The following is an 18412-nucleotide window of genomic DNA, read 5'->3' on the forward strand; positions in this document are numbered from 1 at the left end:
CCGGTACGGCGCCAAGGAAAATCGTTCAAGCGAAGAGGCGTTTTTTCTTCCCTTTTTTTTCACAAGCATTTCTATAGGAAGTAGATCAGTATGCTGAGGTATAGTTCAACAGGTTGAATTGTAAGCACCATGATAGTTCTGGCCAAGTATAGGAAGGGAGAGAGGCCTGTAAAAATATCCAAGAATTAAGATTACTTTTAAAAAATAAGTTTATTTGAATGAATGTACATTTGTCAATACCTAATTTAAAATTATTTTAAAAATTTCAAATTTTCACAAAAGAGGGGGTGGGGGAATGGGAAACATTAACCATACCAACTAAGATGCACTTTACCTTGCAAAAAATTCAAAATAACACCATTTTCTGTTTGCATTGGAGACAGACTACATTTTACAATTTCAACTCATAAAAATAAGCAAAATACAACTTGCATTAAGTTAACATCACTTCAAAAATAACTGTGCAGATCACTGAGTAAATAATTCATTTAGATAGAGAAACTAAGACTTTGAAATTGTTTTATTTTGAAGTACACAATTATGCGTAGGCACCCACAACAGACTAGCAGCTAACGAAAGGCCAAATAAACACTGGTAAAAAATAATGAACTGTAGAAAATTGCAGATATTTATCTCAGTAAATAAACAAATTAAATAGAATTTCTAACAGAGTGAAAATATACAAGATATATACTTAGGTCGCCACCCTCCAACTTTTCTTTTAATGTCTACATTGGTATGATTCAAAGTTCATGCAGTTCATCAAAATTAAGGCAATAATTTGGTATTGTTTCGATGAAAACTGCAAGTCACATGATACTCTTTGAATACACAATACCACACAGGTACTAGAAAATGTTTACAGCCTACAGAACTGGGTAAAAGTTGAGTGTTTGGAATTTTTTTTTATAAATATAGGGGACAATAAGTAATCATCTTTTTGATGTAGAGAATGATGGAATATTTACACATGATAGAGCAACATCTCCTAAAAACTTGACAACTCTGGGAAAGTTTGCCTCCAGGTTGATGTGAAAGGTACTTTGAGAATTTTGACTCGAGTATTGGGGAGAAGTTGGTTCAAAAGTTTGTGCAACTTTGGAATTGGTAAGATTTTCACAGGAGGCACTGCACTTGTTTCAGGTTGGTCTATTGAAGATATTGTACGGAAATCGCGGGCTAGACTTTCAACATCATCAGCGTCCGAATTAGAAGCGTTGTCAGTGTCTTTCTGGGATTTCTCCTCCCCTTCCTGTGTTTCCTTCTTCTCTTCATCAACATCCATCTTATCACCAGCCTCTTTATCTTCTTGAGTTTCACCATTTTCAGACTTCTTCTGCTTATCCTTCTGCAAATGGGAAAACATTGCATGAGATAATAGAAATTAATAGTTAACACTAGGTATATTGAAGAATACTGGTTACTTACTTGAACAGGGTTAACCACAGGAATGCACTCTCCTGCAAAAGCATTGAGCTTGCCTGAACCCTGAACACCTTTACGTGCTTCACATTGGTCCATAAAGAGGTCAGTGACACGTGTGAGTTCTTGGGTTAATCCCCAAACAAGATACTCTAAAGAATCTTCCAAGAGAGGTAAACTACACAGAACAATATGGTTTGTTGAAGAAGACTGAAACAGAAGAAATGGTGAAGATGAGCCTCACAATAAAGTCAATGACTTTAAAGAACAATATGAGGAAACTTACTGTTGTTATGTAAGTTGGAATTATAAGTAACCTCCGCAGTTGTTTACACATTCCCAAAGCTTTGTCAAAGCCTGGCTTTACATCAAAGTTAATTATCTCCAACTGTCTCAAAGCAGGAAGTTGAGAAATACTCTCCATGATAGATATTACAGGACAGCCAGGTACCTTTCCATTCTCCAAACGAAGGCGTTGTAGTTTTGTCAACCTATATACAAAAATAGATAAATAATAAAGTTACTATTCAAAAATTAAATGATACAGAAAACTAAAGAAGAATGTAAAAAACAAATAACTCACTTTGACAGATGACTAGGTCCAAAGTCATCACATATTTGAACACAGTCTCCTAATTCTAAAGACTCCAGGTTCTTCAGTTGGCTGATGATTTCAATATTACAAGAACCTAGATTCTTCACTGATGTTATTGACTGTAAATATACATTATATAAGTTGAGGTCCGCATAAGATTTAAATCACTTTAAAAATTGTAAAATTATTAAGGCAGTATCAACATGTATTCTGTTCTTTGGCTTTTCCAATGTACCCTAGAGCTTACCAAGTGCTTTAGTCTGCAGGAAAGAAGGGGATCCAATGAAGCAGTGATGCTCATCCCACTATTACTTTTCAATCGAAGTTCCTCCAACAAAGGAACGTTCCGAATGGGTTCTAAATCTACTTCTTCACTTCTGGAAGTAAAAGTAATTTTGTTAGCAAGTACCATATTAAATTACATACAAAACTAAAGAAGGTTATCAATATTAATATAACTGCTTACTTTATAGCTATGGCATTTATTACTCTCAGTTGTGGACAGCTTGTAGCAAGTTGCTCAAAGACACTTGCAGGGCAGCGTGATAACTCAACTCGTTGTAAGCTGTCTGCCTGTCCAATTACACGATTAAATTCTGACCACATGTGTGAAATATCTTCAGGGCTACCAGGGGCAAGCATTTTGCGCAAATCGAGGACACGTGTACCTCTGGCACTGATTGCGTCAGCAAATCCATCCCAATCAGTAACTTGAGAATTTTTCATGCGCACAGTGTGCCACTGCAATGAAAAAACATAATTTATTAACGCATTCAAACTAAAATAAAATTCTCCTTAAATATTATTTAACATACCAGGTTAGGATGCAATGATAGGTCTCTCCACATTCTACAAACTCTTGAAGCACGCAATAATTCCTGAACTTTCAGATAGCCCATGACATGAAACAGTGCCCCATAACCATTGGACAAATCACTTATGAAATTTTCCATGTTCCGCTTGCCTTGTGAAGTAGCAGTGGTGCTTTCCACAGTAGCATCTGGAGTTTCAGCCAACTTCACTTTCTTTGATCTAAAAAATAAAATTTGTAATTTATTTTACTTATAAAGCAATTATTTTCTTGTTATAAATTTTACATAAGTATTGACAACAAGCAAAATGTAGCAGTCGAGTGGTGTGGGTGGAAGGGAGGGGTGGGGGTTAAAAAGAACTTTGGTATGTTAAAAATCCTGTGAATTTCTGGAAAATAGAAGACAAAATTAATAATAAACCTGGGTACAGAGCTACAGAACAGAACAGCGATGAGAAATAAAAATAAATGAAAGCTGTTGGACATGAATGCTCAAACTGGTTTGAACTAATATGCAAAATTTTGAGTGGATAAACAGAAAAATGGAGCACAGGAGTGCAGTGGATGAGGAAGGGAAGAAGGGGCAAAGCCTGCAAGTAATTCAAGAATTATTATCCCCCTCCCACATCCACCCGACAGGCTCACAAGAAACTTTAGATAAACAGCCAAGGATTTAAGGAATAATTTGCAACATGGGTGACCTGCTTTCAGCATCATCACAGACCAGAGTAATGTAACAAGTTAAGCAACAAAACTAGGAGACCACAACAAGTCAAAGTTCAATTTTGAAAAGAAACCACTTAACCAGAAGAAGATAATTTACTCATTATTCCACTTGGCCAGAAAATCTTGACAAAATGTGATTAGACCACCGATCTTCACTGTAAACTTACGCCAGGAGGTTAGATGAACGCCCAGACAGATTGCCTGGATAACTTGAGCTCCCGCGAGAGCCAGGAATAAAATATACTCCAGAAGGTGCCTTTGCCGCATGGTGAGAGTTGCTCGTCGAAGGACTAACAGCACAAGCAGCCCCCGGTGAAACGGCCAGTAAGTTGTGCTTGGGAACCACAATGAACTTCTGGCCACCAATAGTGGCAACAGTCTGGGGAGGGGCTGGTGGTTCGGATGGAGTAGGGCCGGCAGTAGGTGGGGCAGGTGGGCGAGGCAGTGGCGGGAGACGCAGAGAGCTGGACAGGGAATTAATGAAAGCCCAAACAATCAGGGAAACAATCAACATGAACTGAAGATTCAACAAGCCCAAATCACTAAGGGCTCATTGCACTAGGGATTAAGAAAATGGCCAACCACAGGGAAACCTGAAAATGAAGCTTTGCATCGGCTTGCATAGGCTGTGATCAGTAAACTGCTCCCAGAAGAGCTGCAAGAGGTTGAGAAGGGGTGAGGGAAGGGGGAAAGGAAGATGTCACCTGATCCCACACCACACGACATGAGCTGAATAATCCTCACCTCTGTCTAATTCATGTGCACAATCAAGGAATAAAGTCATAACTCATTCAAAAAAATTGAAAATAAAAATGTTAACTCACTTGGCCTTATACAACCCACTGGCTGTATTTGAAGAGGTCTGTTCTGAGTGCTCAATTGTATCCCAGTTAGGAGGCATCACCCCAGTCTCTGCGCTCCCTTCATTGACTTGTGTGTTCTCTTTATCTTTCTTCGGCCTACCAACTAAAAGGCTTACACTTAATACACAAGAAATTTCAAAAACTGAGGATGTGAAAAGATCCAATGCTAACAATACCTTTCCCTTTTGTTGGAGGAGATTCTGCATTACTTTTACGACCAGGAGTTCCCTTTGCTTTAAGGTTTGATTTAGGACTTTGTTTGGTTGCCTTAAAAACAACTCTTGGTGTTCCAGCTTTTGTTCCTGAAGGTGCAGTTGGACTCGCGTTCGGACCATTTGAGCCAGCAGCAGAAGCGTTAGAAGTGTCATCAGATACAGCGGGTGAATCAGAGGCACTGGCTCCTTTCAAAGCTTTCTGCTTTGGAATCTTTGGAGACTTCTCTCTCTTAACTGGGACTGAATCCTTTAGAAATATGAAAGATAAGAGAATTACAGTAATAGTAGGATGGAAAAAACAAAACAACGGAAACATGAGAGGGCACTACCAGACTTGCTTTCCAAACTGAGGCTTCCCTAATAACTTCTTTGTTTGGATCATCGAGACCAAGCGGTTCCTTCAGGAAACAAAAGTGCTCAACAGTCAATCCTGTTCCTCTCACTGCAACAAATAGATAATGGATTAGATTTAGGAAAAGCACAAATATGACGGCACAACTAATAAAAAGTTGGTGGCTCACAGTGTTCCAGTATCTCCACTCTTGACCGAACTTTCTTCCCTTCAGGAGTGTAGTAATAAATGTCGCCAGTTCTTTTTCCATCTCCGCTTTTGGGATTAGTGCCTCTGTACACAAGTTCCCGCTTCCAGCCTGATGAAGGTAAAAAGAAAAGTTAAATCAAACAACTAACAAAAAATTTGCAAACTTAGGTGGATTAACAGAACTAAGTTATTTCACGTACCAAGCTCCAAAGGTTTAAGGTAAGTAGGATCAGTGGCATCTTTTGTTACATGTCTTCCTCCTCGGCGAGCAGTATCACTTGTGTCCTGAGATTTTCTTCCTTGACTGGCTGAACTTGTAACTTCAGAGTGTGGTTCGTCTTTGATGGCTGGAGAAAAGATAGAAAATTACATAAAGTTTTACACTTGAGACTTTTACTGGAAAGTTAAGTGGGAGTGGTGTAAATACAACAACAAAGGATGAAAACCCTTGGTGGGAAAAAGTAAAGGTGGAATATTCATAAATAATAAATAGACACAATTGACCAGGTCACACCCACCACTTTCTACAACAGCTAACTCAAGCGCATCAAAGAGAGTGCAACTACTCATAAAGTATGGTTCAGCCTCCATGTTTGTTACCATGGGGATCCATAATATAAACATACAACAATAGATGCAAACTGGTGTCCAACAAGACCAATAATCAGAACTGTGCCACTATGTATGATAAGGAACATGTGATTCATGTCTCAATGGTTGCTTTTTTCCCACCGTACCTTCATTTCATTGTTACACACTAAAGGAGTTAACATAATTCATACCTTTTTTTTTCGGTGGAACATCCCCAGAGCTTGTGACCTCTGATGAAACCTCACTTAGAAGTTTCATATTGTCCATGTTATCACCAGCTGCTTCACGTGCCTTGGCTGATTTCTTTCTTGCTCTTTTAGCAGGAGGGGTCGCTGGTTTGTGGTCATCATCATTGAATTCTTCAGCAAGTTTCTCTAAAGGTCTAGAAGAAAATTAAAAAATGATGGTAACGACACAAAAGGGAAAGAGCATAGATCTAGTAGTTGCTTCATGTATGGAGAACTAACCTCTTCTTAGAGGCTACTTTGACTTGCTTCGTCCCTTTTGCTTGTTTAGGAGATTCATCCTCGCTGTCTGTGTAAATATCTTGACCAAGAACTTTGTGTCCATCCTGAGCGTCTCCTGCAATTTCATTGCTTTCTTTCACTGAAGAATCCTCATCCTCTAGATCTGCTTCGTATTTGCCTGTAGGTTGGCAATGAAATCGCTAACATCTCTCTCACCACCACCATTTTGAAAAAATATAACAAAACCACTCACCAACTAGTTGATTAACTACAGATGCTCCACTAGGGTCAGACGATTCATCAAAACCATGAAATTCAGAGGACTCAGCATTATTTGCCTTGCTGTCATCAGATGGAATATCCTCTTTGGGCTTAACTTCTTCTGAATCAGTTGCTTGGTTTTCACTGTTGTCCTGTGGATCCTGGAAAGAGCGCATCAAATTAAAAACCACATAATACAAACACTAATTAGGGATGCACTTTATAATTAAAATGACTAACCTCAGCTAATTCCTGCTTAACTTTGCCATTTACAAGCTCAGTGCCAGGATTACCACTTTCATCTGTACTGTTACGGACACCCCCCACCTTGTTTCGGCGACCTTTGCGAGAAGCAGTTTTGTCCATGGCAATTCAATCTTCCCAATACTATCTTTGATGAGTCAGAAAAAATTTCCACTATATCTGTAAACCACAGAAACAAAAAGCTAGTGAGAAATTAATTAACAATAAGATATTAAGTGGTGTAAAACAATTAAAAAATAAATAAATGGAGAACTATGCCATTGGCAAGTGAGGGTGAAGAATATAGGAAAAATATATGCCTCTACCAGATTTCATTTCACGAGAAACACATCTAAGACATAAAACCGACACAAGAAAAGACGAACACTTCGTATGGGTCAAAATAGTCCAACTTAAGACAAAGTGAGAAATTTAATTGCTAGTCTCTCGAATGACCAGCACAATTATGGGTTAAAATTAAAACTGGAAATGGTGCGAAGCTTCCAACCAGGATCAGTTGGTTGACAAAGAGCCAAGAAAGTAAAAAACTAAATCTAATGAGCATTTGAAACTGACATATATACCAATATAATGCTTGACATTCAAAGAAAATGTTTTACACCAGGTCTGATTAGAAATAGCCAAAACGAGCAACGGGTTACATGTAACAAGAGTAGACTGCTGCGTTGACTGCTGATCAGAGAGATATCCTGGTGAAAGCGGTTGGCGGCTAACCTAGCGCCATCGTCGGCGTACGACAAGCGTAGCGCGTAGCAAAGCGACTCGGCCTACCAAAAACGCGGGCATGCGCGGCATGCAAAAGAAACTGGCAGCGTCACTGCACCGAGTCGTTCAAGACAACAATAATGCCGCTAATCACAGCCCGAAAACACCCACTATGCCTGCAGGAACAACGCTACTCGAACCACTGGGCGTATAAGGAATGTTGAAGTGAAAAATGCTTTGCTGGGAGACTGGATATGGTGTCAGCATCACAGAGGACGGACGACCATAGCCCCATTACACACACAATGAACAACTTCGGACGAGATGTGCCATAATAAAACGAAACTTACGAAGCTAGGTCAACTTGAACAATATTCTCATTTTCTCGAATACTTCTTTCATGCGGTAAAACACCTAAACACTTAAAATACTGTTACAACCAAGCCGACTTCGTGGGAAGCAAGAAGAACAATAATAAACTACGCTACACAAACAATAACGGCCTCTACGATTCGGACTGAGGTGTAGTCCATGGAGCCGTGAGCGCAGTTTTACCGCGAATTTGAATAAATAGTTTTAAGTTTTAGCAGAGATAGTTATCTCTGGCTAACTACTGTGATATGTCCCTATTATATTTTTCTCAGTGTTCCGTAGAAGTAACGGGCTAGCTGTGTGCTGAATTCGAAACTTTTCGAACATGTCACCGGCGTCGGTGGCGTTGGCGATCTTGTTGGCGGGAGCTGACTGCTTTGGCGCGAAAATGGGTATTTAGGTCAATTGTATTAGCATAAAACCCTGACAAAAAACACCATGTCTGTATCTTATGATTTAGGAAAATGGACGAGGTCAAATAATTTCAAAAAGTTTATGCATCTAAATTTTCTTGATAGTTTCTTATTCGTGACCAGGCTTTGACAAGTTGCACAGTATACTGGTTGGGGAACCAATTGTCAAAAACCAGGTACATTACTAGTCAGGAATTACATTTCATTGGAATAAAAAAAATTAAAGCAGTGAAACAATAAGAGGTATTTACAAAAGTAAACGCAACACAATGTCAATGAATAACAGCTTAAAATTGCATGAATATTACCGTTACAATTGTACAACAATAATATTGTGCAGGTGAAATTAAAACATATTCCACTTATACTTAAAAAATTTGACATGGGCACTTGCATATTTATTTTTCTTTACTTCTATTTCAAAACTAAAATAGGTAAATCAAAGCTATACAACGTAAACCTTAATATAAAAATCTTATTAGCGCAACACCTTTGATGGTGATTTGTTCACTGAAACGCGAGCTCCTTTCTGCTGGCAAAGTTCGCAAATGTAACTACTCAATTTCTCTACATCGATTATTCGACCAGCTTTACGGCAACATTCTGAAACAAATATCAATTACATTAGATTAGCCAAGAAAATGGAGAGAGAAAATGTAAAACACTAAACATTGTGTTAATGATATAATGAATGAGCACCATGTGTGAAAGTAAATGAACCTACAACAATCTCGCTGTGATTGAAAGATTTTTGTAGGTAGAATGTTTATTGATAGATAGATAGATGAAAACTGATAAGGTCAAAAATGTTTGCATTGGAATTGTAACTGATGACTTTGGCATGTTGCCAATGTAATTCATGACACAGAAGAAAATTAAGCATATGGCACGCACAAGGCAGACAAAGGTAGCTTTCTTCAAGTAAGCTGGTACCTTTACATCAAAATAAACACAATGACAACGACAAGACAATGAAAGCCTACCCGCATGCATCCAGCGATCACAGATAGAACAGTTGATAAGCCCTTCCTCCTCAGGCTGATCGGTAAAGCATTTCCAGCAAAGACGACAATAGCGTCCCTTTCGCCACAACCTGTGCAAGATTTCCTGTTATTGATCATAGCACTGTAGCAATTAACTAATTATAGTTAAAAATAGAAACACTTATGAGAAATAGAAGCATTGTGTTAACTGGAATTAGTTACAGATTAGAAAAAACTAATGCACATTGTGTGAGTAAATTATGAGAAATTGAAATGACAAGAACTGATGTACAGGTTGTGTATGGAACAAACATGCAGTTCAGGAGGAAATATGACTTTATTTGAAAAACACTTACTTTGAACACGGCACACAAAGTGTACGGACGTAGACTCGTGTCCCTTTATCACCTTTTTTGAACTAAAACAAATTAGAACAAAAATGGAATGATCAGACAAGGAAGCAAAGTGTAAAGGGAGGAATAATTTTAGATTAGAAGAGGTTACACATTAGAACTCCAAAGTTAAAATATGATCACCTCATGTTGCCACTGGGGAGGCTCAGCTGTTTTTGTTGGAGAATCCTGTGCTGTTAAATTCTGAATAGCTTGGTGTTCTTCAGTGCCACCAGGATCTCTGGCTCCACATGAAGCACAAAGAGCACATTCTTTACAATGCCATCTACCCTCTGGCACTTTTCTTAAACCAACACAATATATGTGATACCTATAGGATGGATGGAATTTATGACTTTAAATAAGTACCAATTGATGATAGCATGTGAAAGTTATAGATTGACTTGTAATGCAGCACAAAACTTACCCTCGATCACACATGTCACAAAAGAGCATTTTGTCCTCATCTGCTGTATCATTGCATTGAGCACAAAGCTTACAGTCAGTGCAATGCCAAGAATATTTTCGAATATGAGGCATCATATCAACAGTTAAATCAAGGCAAGAAAGATGACCTACAAAGCATATATACAATTTATTTTTTTAAAGTACATTCATTTAAACTACAAAAAAACAAGAAGGTAAAAATAAAGACAGCTAAAAGCTTACCACTCTTCTCACAACTGGCACAGTGAATGAGTGCTTCAGGACGGCCAAGTTTGTTTTTAAGTTTATCACCATTACAGACTCTGCACACTGCATTTGGCCGATCAACAACCTCCTCTTGATTGTCGACTGTACCTTGGCCTACCTGACTTGATGAATCATCCCCACTTTCAGAAGAGGTGTCAGAATCACTGTCAGAATCACTGCCAGAGCTATCTGAATCAGAGCTAAATGTGGAACATAAATACAAATATTTCATAATTCATACTTTGGAGAAAAACAAACTTAAACTAAATCAGAAATCTATAATGAGATGTACCTTGAACTTTCAGATGAACTAGACTCAGATGATTCTGTCTGGCTACCATCACTACCACCAGTGCGTGATCTCATCATTTCATGAGGCAAGAGAGGTCCATAAAGTACAGTATTGACTGGGAAGTAGCGAAGCTCAGCAGCAGTGTACCTACGGTAAAACATTTGTTTAAAGAATAGGACAAAAACCAAACAATACTGATCAGGATGTGTAACAGAAAGAAAATCAGAGGGCAAAACATAAACTTACTCTTTGTAATAGTCAGTGTACTGGCCTGGTACAAGGGCCAAGGGGTATGGTCCTACACGTGGAGGATTTGGAACACCCATATTTCGGCGCCTATTTTCAGGATAGTGCACAGTAAAACTTTGAAGATCAAAACAACATCTGCGCTGGTCTCTTCTGCTACGATTAAGCATGGAATTGAATGATGCCATATTTCGCATTGCTTTGCTTTTAGAGTCTTCTTTGGTTCCTGAAGCCAGCATGGCTGTAGAAAGCATTGATAGTATTACATGATTGTGACAAATACAATTTTAAAATTTGCCCTGAACTTTATTAGCGGGAACACTTTTACACAAACATAATGTTTGTTCCATACCTTTCTGTTTATTTGAAAATTCTCGCTGAACTTTTTCTCTAGTGTATCGTCGATATTCTTCAAACTTTTCAGGAAAATCAGTACACAGTACATCTAATACTTCATGGCTAGGTAAGGCGGTGAGACCTGAAAAATCACTTACAGATGAGATGTAGGAAGATGTGAGAAGAATGAAGCAATGAGTGCAAAAACAATACTTACCAAGATCACACAAAGTTTCTGAAACCAAACGCCTTTCTAATAGATATTGGCGTTCATCATGATCAACAGTACGCCTTTGCATGTTTGGATATTTACGTTTGAAAGATTTCACACCGAGGTAGGTTGATATTTGCTCTTGAATCATGTACGTTTCCCCATGACCATCATTTAAAGGCCAAACATATTCGGCAATCATATCAACTGTGAATTCAACTTGCCTAAAAAGGATGTAGATATATAGATAGATCATTAAAAGTTACTTTGAATCCCATAAAATATTTTACTTCAAGATGATATGTGACTGTTCTTACTCCAGACAGTTATTGACTAAAATTTGATGCTCAGTAATTTCTGAATAGTGTTAAGGTAGTTAACTTACGTTTGTGGGTCGACATCAATTTCCATGCGACCTTTACGGTTTCCTCTGTTCGGAGTACTTTCAGTTGTTGAAGATATCAAGCTAACACTACCCTGTGATGCCTGTGACTCATCATTGGTGGTGTTGGGACCAGTGCTATCAAAATGTGTCTCTGGTAGCCTAGAGACCATTACTTTAGGAACTAAGCCATTTGCAGAGCTTCCAACAGAAACCAAAGGATCAGGAGCAGGTGCCTCAGATTGATCAGCACTCATTCTTGTTTCTTCTTCAAACAACTGTGGTTCTTCAGGCTGAATTATTTGTTCTGCCTTAAGTTTGTTCAAAGCTGCAAAAAAATTTAAAAAGAGAAAGGTGATTTAGGATTTAAAGTAAAAAAAGCTTCGTATTAAAAATCTAAAAGCTAATGTCTCCAAGATATACTTACCAGCACGTCCTCGAGGCTTTGTAGCTTTAGGGGGCTTTGGAGGAGGCTTCTCTCTACCCTTACAGGACCGTTTAGGGCGATCACTTTCAACAGGCTCCACACGTATCTTCTCTCGTTTTGCTTTGGTTGGTGTTGTTACTGGAGCTTCCTCAACAATAGGTGTGCTAGGAGGTACAGCACCGGGTGGCAAGACTGACTTTCTTGGACGGCCTCTTGGTTTCCTTTTCATTCCCCTTGGAGTAGGAACTTCGCTTTCAATGCCAATAACAGGAACACTGCAGAAGAAAAGTAGACAAATACAGAAAAATAAATGTACCATGGTGATTTATAAAAAAGTTGATGTGTTTCTGAAGACATCTACACATACCTTGGTTCAGGTACTGGGGGAGGAGCACCTTGAGAATCTTCAGAATCCAACTGAATGACATCCATTGAATCTTCCTTCGGACAAACACCAGAAGGATCAGTTTTGATCTCCGGTATAGGGTCTTCAGCCAAAGGATCTGATTCCATTTGAGGTGAAGTTACATCCATTATTTCCTCCTCTGTATGCTCAGTATCCTCTTTCTCTTGTGCTCTGTAGGCTGAAGAGACTTCAGGTTCATCAGACTTTCCAACTTCTGACAACTTTAATCGTTTAGAAGAACTTAGGCCCTCTAATGTATCGGCCAAAGTACGCTTAGGCCTAGATTTTGGAGTGGCAGGTTCTGATGTAACAGGTGATGGTACGTTATCTGAATCAGTTGATTTTATTGACCAGCTGGAGCGTTCATCAATAACACCTACAGGGCTTGGATGTCCACCTGCTTTGGCGAGCTTCAATGTGATTCGTTCTTTCTGAGGTTCAACATCTTCACCCCTAGAAATAATCAGAGGGGAGAGGGGAGAAAGTGGTTCATCCTTGGACAATTTTAAGGTTTTTCTGTCCAGTACAGGTGATGCTGGCTTAACTATGCTCACACCATCATCTTTGGAGAGTTTGAGAGTTATCTTTTCAAGTTTTGAGCCCTCTCCATCCCTAGGATGTTCATCATGTGACTTACCACTAACAGCAGCGGTTCCATCTTTTGACACCTTGAGAGTTAATTTCTCAATGCTAACAGATGATGGTGTGGGAGATGATGGTTTCACAATAGAAACATTGTCGTGCTTTGATACTTTGAGAGTAATTTTCTCAATTTTTCCAGGCTCTGGACTAGCCGATGCACCACGATCTAGTTGAGAAGCAACATCTTTAGGTCGTTTAATGCTCACATTGTTGTCTGAAGACAACTTGAGAGTAATTCTCTCAAGTTTGCCAGTATCTTGGTCAGATGATGAGGAAACTACATCTGTTTCTTTTCTCTTCACTATACAAGCACCATCACCTTTTGAAAGTTTTAATGTTATCTTTTCAAGTTTGTTTTTGTCATCATCATCTTGGCTATGCACTGAAGAAAATGTATTAGAAAGTTCACCTTTAACTAGTTTTAGAGTAAGTTTCTCTTGCCTGTTTTCCACAGATTCGTCAGCACATGGCTTCACAATAGTTGCACCTTCATCTCGAGAAAGTTTAAGTGTTATTTTCTCTATTTTCTCCACTCTTCCACCCTCTGAATCAACACTGGATACTGTTTGGGGGGAATTATCAGTTGAGACAACTTCTAGCCCCTCCTTACTCTTGGCAATTTTCAATGTGATGGGAGAGAGAGGAGGAACCGGAGATATAGTTCCCTCCTTCAATTTCCAAAGTCTTTTAGTACCGCCAGGAGAAGCTGTGAATTCAGGTGCTGTTGTTTCTGATGGAATTTGTACTTCTAATTTTGACATATGTGGATCTAAAATTTGCACACTCTCTCTTGATATCTTCATTTTAATACCGACAGGTTTCTCTAACTCACTGGTAGTACTTTTCTTTTGAGTTGTTTCATTTTCAGCATCAGCAGCATCATCAGAGCTTGTAATTTCTTCAGATATCGAAGAAAGTTTCTCTTCATCACAATTGTCTTCACTGTTTGATTTTTCATGCGAGTTGCTGTCTTCTTTCAGAGAAAAAACTAAAGGAGATTTTCGATCACTACTTGCAGATCGACCTTTTCGAGTTTTTGTTGAGGAAGACCCAGAGTGATTTTTTTTTGAAACACTATTGACATCAGCTGAATCACTTACTTTGGCACGTGCACTCGCTATTTTTGCTTCCTTCAAGTTTTTTCTGGTTGGAGTGACAGCAGCAACAAATGCAGCATCAGCAGCTGCTTCAGCAGCTTTGACAGATGGGTGCCGAACTTGTCTTAGTCTTCGACCACCTGGAGTTGTTACTAACTCTTTGTCAGGCTTAAGGTGTTCCGATACAATTTGAGTATCAACTGAAGCGGGCAATATTTCTTCATTTGCTTCATTTGATTCCAGAGATGGCAAGACAGAAGGATCAGCAGACAGATTAGCATTAGCTAGTTCTGGTTTGCTGCCGTCGCTCAGGATAGGAGTATCAGCAGAGGATTCACCATCCTTTCTGTCATCATGTTCAGGGCCATCTGCGCTAGACATTTCTGAATTAGGAGATGCACTAAGAGTTTGTGAAATTTCTGTAATGGCTTTAGGGTAAGTATCTATTTTAGTAGATGTTTCAATATTTTCTTCAGGGTCTTTACTATCAACTGGTGTGTCTGGAGAGGTACCACATGTGTCTGGCATAGGTAACTTGTTTTCAGATGTGTCCTCTGCCAGATCTTCATCTTTCTTAGCGATATTTTCAATACTACTCTCGCTGTCGGTTGGTAGCCTATCTTCAACTGCCTTGACTGTTTCTATTGCAGGGAGTGCATTGTCTTCATCAGATACTACACGAGAAACTGCAACATTTTGTACATCACTACTATCTGGAATTGTTCTATCTTGACTCTGTTGATTAGCACCTTCAACTTCAACAGGCGGAGAGTCCTCAACTGATTCTTCTGCTTCAGAGAGTGCGTCAGAAATCTTCGAGTCAGGATTGTTGGAGGTGTTTTCTTCAAGAGCGGGAGCACTTGGAGGAAGATTCAAATCTTTGGCCTCTTCAGAAACACAATCAGCATCTTGAGGGTTATCCACAGAATTTTCTTTGCTCTCAGGAGGCAGTTTGGAAGTCTTCTTATGACCGGAGTCTGAGTCTTCATCATCTGAAGTTTCTGGGCTACTGCCATACATTGCTACCAACGAATTGGCAAATGCTGGTCTATTGGTGCTCATTGTGCTGTTTTTCTGTGAACAGACGAGATGAAAATATAATGGCAAAACGTAGGAACAGACAGTAATAATTAAACGCTCATTTTGGAGTTAGAGGCTAGGTTGGGCGGCCAGAAGAGTCCCGACAAATAAATCTATCGCTAATCGGAGTCAAGACTTGCACTGATACAATGACAAAGGAAGAATATTACCTCGCTTAAAATTGTGAAATAGAGGACAGAAGGTGGAATACGATAAGACAACAATAAAATAACGTCAATCAAAACACCGCCTCGACGCCATATCAGCGTCCGCCGCAGTCCGCCGTTAACTGAATATGTAGGGTATATGTCGATTCAGCTTCAACAATAGTGCGAGGCTATATTATTTTTTGGTGGATTAGAAATGTGATTCTTCATATTTTGATCAAACTATTGTTAGGAGTTGATAGAGATATTCTATTTTATTGATTTTATCATTATAATTTCTGAATATGTATTTTTAAAATACGATACAAGTGATAGTTAAGCCTAGCCTCATACCCCGTGGACACATTCCTTCTGAATGTGAATATGGCTGTCATTGCAGACCGGTGAAACTCTCTGAAGAAAGAAAAAGTTAATGTTTTTAGTATTTTGATATTATTATCATCATGACTACTCTTGCTTCTGAAGGATCAAGTGATCCGGTCCAATCATTTGAATTAGGGCCTGAAAATGAACTTAGGTTTGAAGTTGACGGAAAGAACAAAGTGATTATGTCGGTAGGTGTTTACTCACATATCTGTCACTGAATAAAAACATAACCTCTGAATTCTATCATGAAGGCAACTGCTTTTCAGCATTTAATAACCTGTATCGATTTTTTAAAATAGGATTTACTGCGTTTGTGCTTAAATAATACTTATTGTGAAAATAATTTGCAATTTTTGACTGACCAATCATATACATTTCTGTTCTTACCTCTCAGGTTCGTGCTGGAATGGCTGAAGTTTTTGGTACAGAACTAGTGAAGGAAAAGGCATACACATTTCTTGCTGGATCCAAAATTGCGGTATTCACATGGCAGGGAGCTACGATTGAACTCCGCGGTAAAACAGAAGTTAGCTATGTTGCAAAAGAGACTCCTATGGTAAACAATACTCTCTTGCACTTTTAAAATTTTGTTCAATTATTATACTTGGTCTAAATTTCTAATGATAATTTCAGGCCATGTATTTAAATTGTCATGCTGGATTAGAGCAAATGCGAAAGAAAGCAGAGGAAAATACTGAACTTCATGGACCTGTACTGATGGTTGTAGGACCAACAGATGTTGGGAAGTCAACACTATGCCGTTTGCTGCTCAACTATGCTGTGCGTATGGGGCGTAGACCGATATTTGTTGATCTTGATGTAGGTCAGGGACATGTGTCCATTCCTGGGACAATTGGTAATTTATTTTATTTTTCAAATTAAGTTGTTTCAAAATAAATTCTTGATGGATTGCATTTTTACAACTCAATTAATTAAAATTACTTACTCACACTTACAGGTGCACTTTTAGTTGAAAGGCCAGCAGCTGTCGAGGAAGGCTTCTCTCAACAAGCCCCAATTGTTTACCACTTTGGACACAAATCACCTGGTAGTAATATAAAGCTATTCAATAAACTTGTTTCTGCACTAGCAGAATGTATAAAAGAACGCACGCAAGCTAATCGCAAAGGTAAGACTGAATTACTGTAACTTCAATTTTTTTAAATGCACTCCTTTTGTTTCTGTTTTAAAAATGTTGCTTAAATTATCAAATGTATACACATTTTTTCTTCCCAGCTAATGTTTCTGGAGTAATCATAAATACTTGTGGTTGGGTCAAACAAAGTGGATACAAGTCCCTTACGCACATTGCACAAACATTTGAAGTTGATGTAATACTTGTGTTGGACCAGGAAAGGCTTTACAATGAACTTGTTCGTGACATGCCTCCATTTGTTAGAGTTGCTTTCATACCAAAAAATGGAGGGGTGAGCAGTGCAACTATGTACATCTCAGTCTTTGTGCTCTTCCTTTTATATCTTCTGTGGTACTCATAGGCAATTGCTTTCAGGTTGTTGAGAGGAGCCAAAATGTAAGATCAGAAGCTCGGGATGCAAGAGTTAGGGAATATTTTTATGGTGTGCGTTCACCTTTGTATCCACATTCATTTGATGTCCGTTTTAGTGATGTCAAGATATATAAAATCGGTGCACCATCTTTGCCTGATTCTTGCATGCCTCTTGGTATGAAAGCGGATGATAATAAAACAAAGCTTGTTCAAGTACAACCAGGTATGGAACAGATAATTTCATAACACTATTTTAGTGTTTAATTTTGAAGTAGACTGGTATTTAAACTGAAACGTTTTAATTGCAGGAAATAATATTTTAAATCATATATTAGCCGTTAGTTTTGCAAATTCATTGGAGGAAGAAGTTATCACAAGTAATGTAGCAGGATTTATCTGTGTGTAAGTGCTTCACTTTTTCTACTCATTTCTTTTACAACTTTTGTAATCCTATCCTTTAATACTCTTATTTTTGCAGAACTAAGGTTGATTCTGAAAGACAGATGTTGACGGTCTTGTCACCACAACCTAGACCACTTCCTCAAACTTTGTTACTGTTGTCAGAAATTCAATACATGGATAGTCAGTAGCAGAACTCAGTGGAATCATCTGCTATTTTTTTTTCTTTGGTTTGATGTTTTTGTTTTCAAAATGGATTTTTCTTAACATTGAATCAACAAAAAATTAGAGTGCAGACAATTTTTTGTTTTGTCTGTTTCACTTTTCATCAGTTTAGCATACTAATTTTGCTGTGATTTTTTAAAAAAATTGATATTTCTGTATTCATATTTATGTTTGTAAACAGATTGTCAAAGCACATGTGGCAAGAATGAACTGATTTTTGACTGTTATCGATAGCATGTCGATAAAAATAAACTCCACTGGTCTTTAATTTTGTGCCCGTTTATTGGAAACCATATATCCTTTTCTGTTTTGTTA

At 38.4% G+C, this 18412-nt stretch overlaps 3 protein-coding genes across 11 annotated transcripts in view; 1 reads left to right on the top strand and 2 right to left on the bottom strand.

The window, feature by feature from the left end:
* The window catches only part of LOC113206300 (uncharacterized), a 10230-nt gene extending 2256 nt beyond the window's left edge, over nt 1-7974 (bottom strand). The window contains exons 1-18 of one of the 8 annotated variants that reach the window (XM_026422312.2): nt 7812-7974; nt 6733-6915; nt 6485-6653; nt 6232-6409; nt 5956-6146; nt 5374-5520; nt 5154-5282; nt 4962-5074; nt 4594-4879; nt 4379-4520; nt 3722-4018; nt 2833-3049; nt 2484-2758; nt 2265-2394; nt 2006-2136; nt 1709-1913; nt 1429-1632; nt 186-1348 (exon numbers count right to left, since the gene is read on the bottom strand). In XM_026422312.2, the coding sequence (XP_026278097.2) occupies nt 989-1348; nt 1429-1632; nt 1709-1913; nt 2006-2136; nt 2265-2394; nt 2484-2758; nt 2833-3049; nt 3722-4018; nt 4379-4520; nt 4594-4879; nt 4962-5074; nt 5154-5282; nt 5374-5520; nt 5956-6146; nt 6232-6409; nt 6485-6653; nt 6733-6858 (3300 nt within the window). In that variant the 5' untranslated portion in view covers nt 6859-6915; nt 7812-7974 and the 3' untranslated portion in view covers nt 186-988. Of the gene's footprint in view, nt 1-185; nt 1349-1428; nt 1633-1708; nt 1914-2005; nt 2137-2264; nt 2395-2483; nt 2759-2832; nt 3050-3721; nt 4019-4378; nt 4521-4593; nt 4880-4961; nt 5075-5153; nt 5283-5373; nt 5521-5955; nt 6147-6231; nt 6410-6484; nt 6654-6732; nt 6916-7397; nt 7773-7811 lie in introns of those variants that run through there. The other 7 variants (XM_052271000.1, XM_052271001.1, XM_052270996.1 and 4 more) reach the window with 7 other exon arrangements.
* Nucleotides 7975-8325: 351 nt separating this feature from the next.
* Nucleotides 8326-15752, bottom strand: LOC113206296 (supporter of activation of yellow protein). Of its 2 annotated transcripts, XM_026422303.2 has the most exons (14): nt 15604-15752; nt 12576-15427; nt 12209-12483; nt 11785-12109; nt 11406-11623; nt 11205-11330; nt 10853-11093; nt 10607-10753; nt 10291-10514; nt 10049-10196; nt 9766-9952; nt 9586-9647; nt 9230-9339; nt 8326-8849 (listed from the first exon to the last, which is right to left on the bottom strand). In XM_026422303.2, the coding sequence occupies exons 2-14, from the start codon at nt 15413-15415 to the stop codon at nt 8725-8727; spliced, it is 5028 nt and encodes a 1675-aa protein (XP_026278088.1). In that variant the 5' UTR covers nt 15416-15427; nt 15604-15752; the 3' UTR covers nt 8326-8724. The 2 variants fall into 2 exon arrangements, with proteins under 2 accessions (XP_026278088.1, XP_052126955.1); XM_052270995.1 differs by lacking the exon at nt 9230-9339.
* Nucleotides 15753-15953: 201 nt separating this feature from the next.
* On the top strand, nt 15954-18365 carry LOC113206288 (protein CLP1 homolog). The gene is made up of 8 exons (XM_026422295.2): nt 15954-16154; nt 16361-16522; nt 16600-16822; nt 16925-17095; nt 17203-17393; nt 17477-17696; nt 17782-17875; nt 17952-18365. Exons 1-8 carry the CDS (start codon nt 16044-16046, stop codon nt 18061-18063), a joined length of 1284 nt encoding a protein of 427 aa, XP_026278080.1. The 5' UTR covers nt 15954-16043; the 3' UTR covers nt 18064-18365.
* The last annotated feature ends 47 nt before the right edge of the window (nt 18366-18412 follow it).

Source organism: Frankliniella occidentalis, unplaced genomic scaffold (assembly GCF_000697945.3).
Source record: "Frankliniella occidentalis isolate FOCC.00 unplaced genomic scaffold, Focc_3.1 Scaffold146, whole genome shotgun sequence".
NCBI classification, from domain to species: Eukaryota; Metazoa; Arthropoda; class Insecta; order Thysanoptera; family Thripidae; genus Frankliniella; species Frankliniella occidentalis.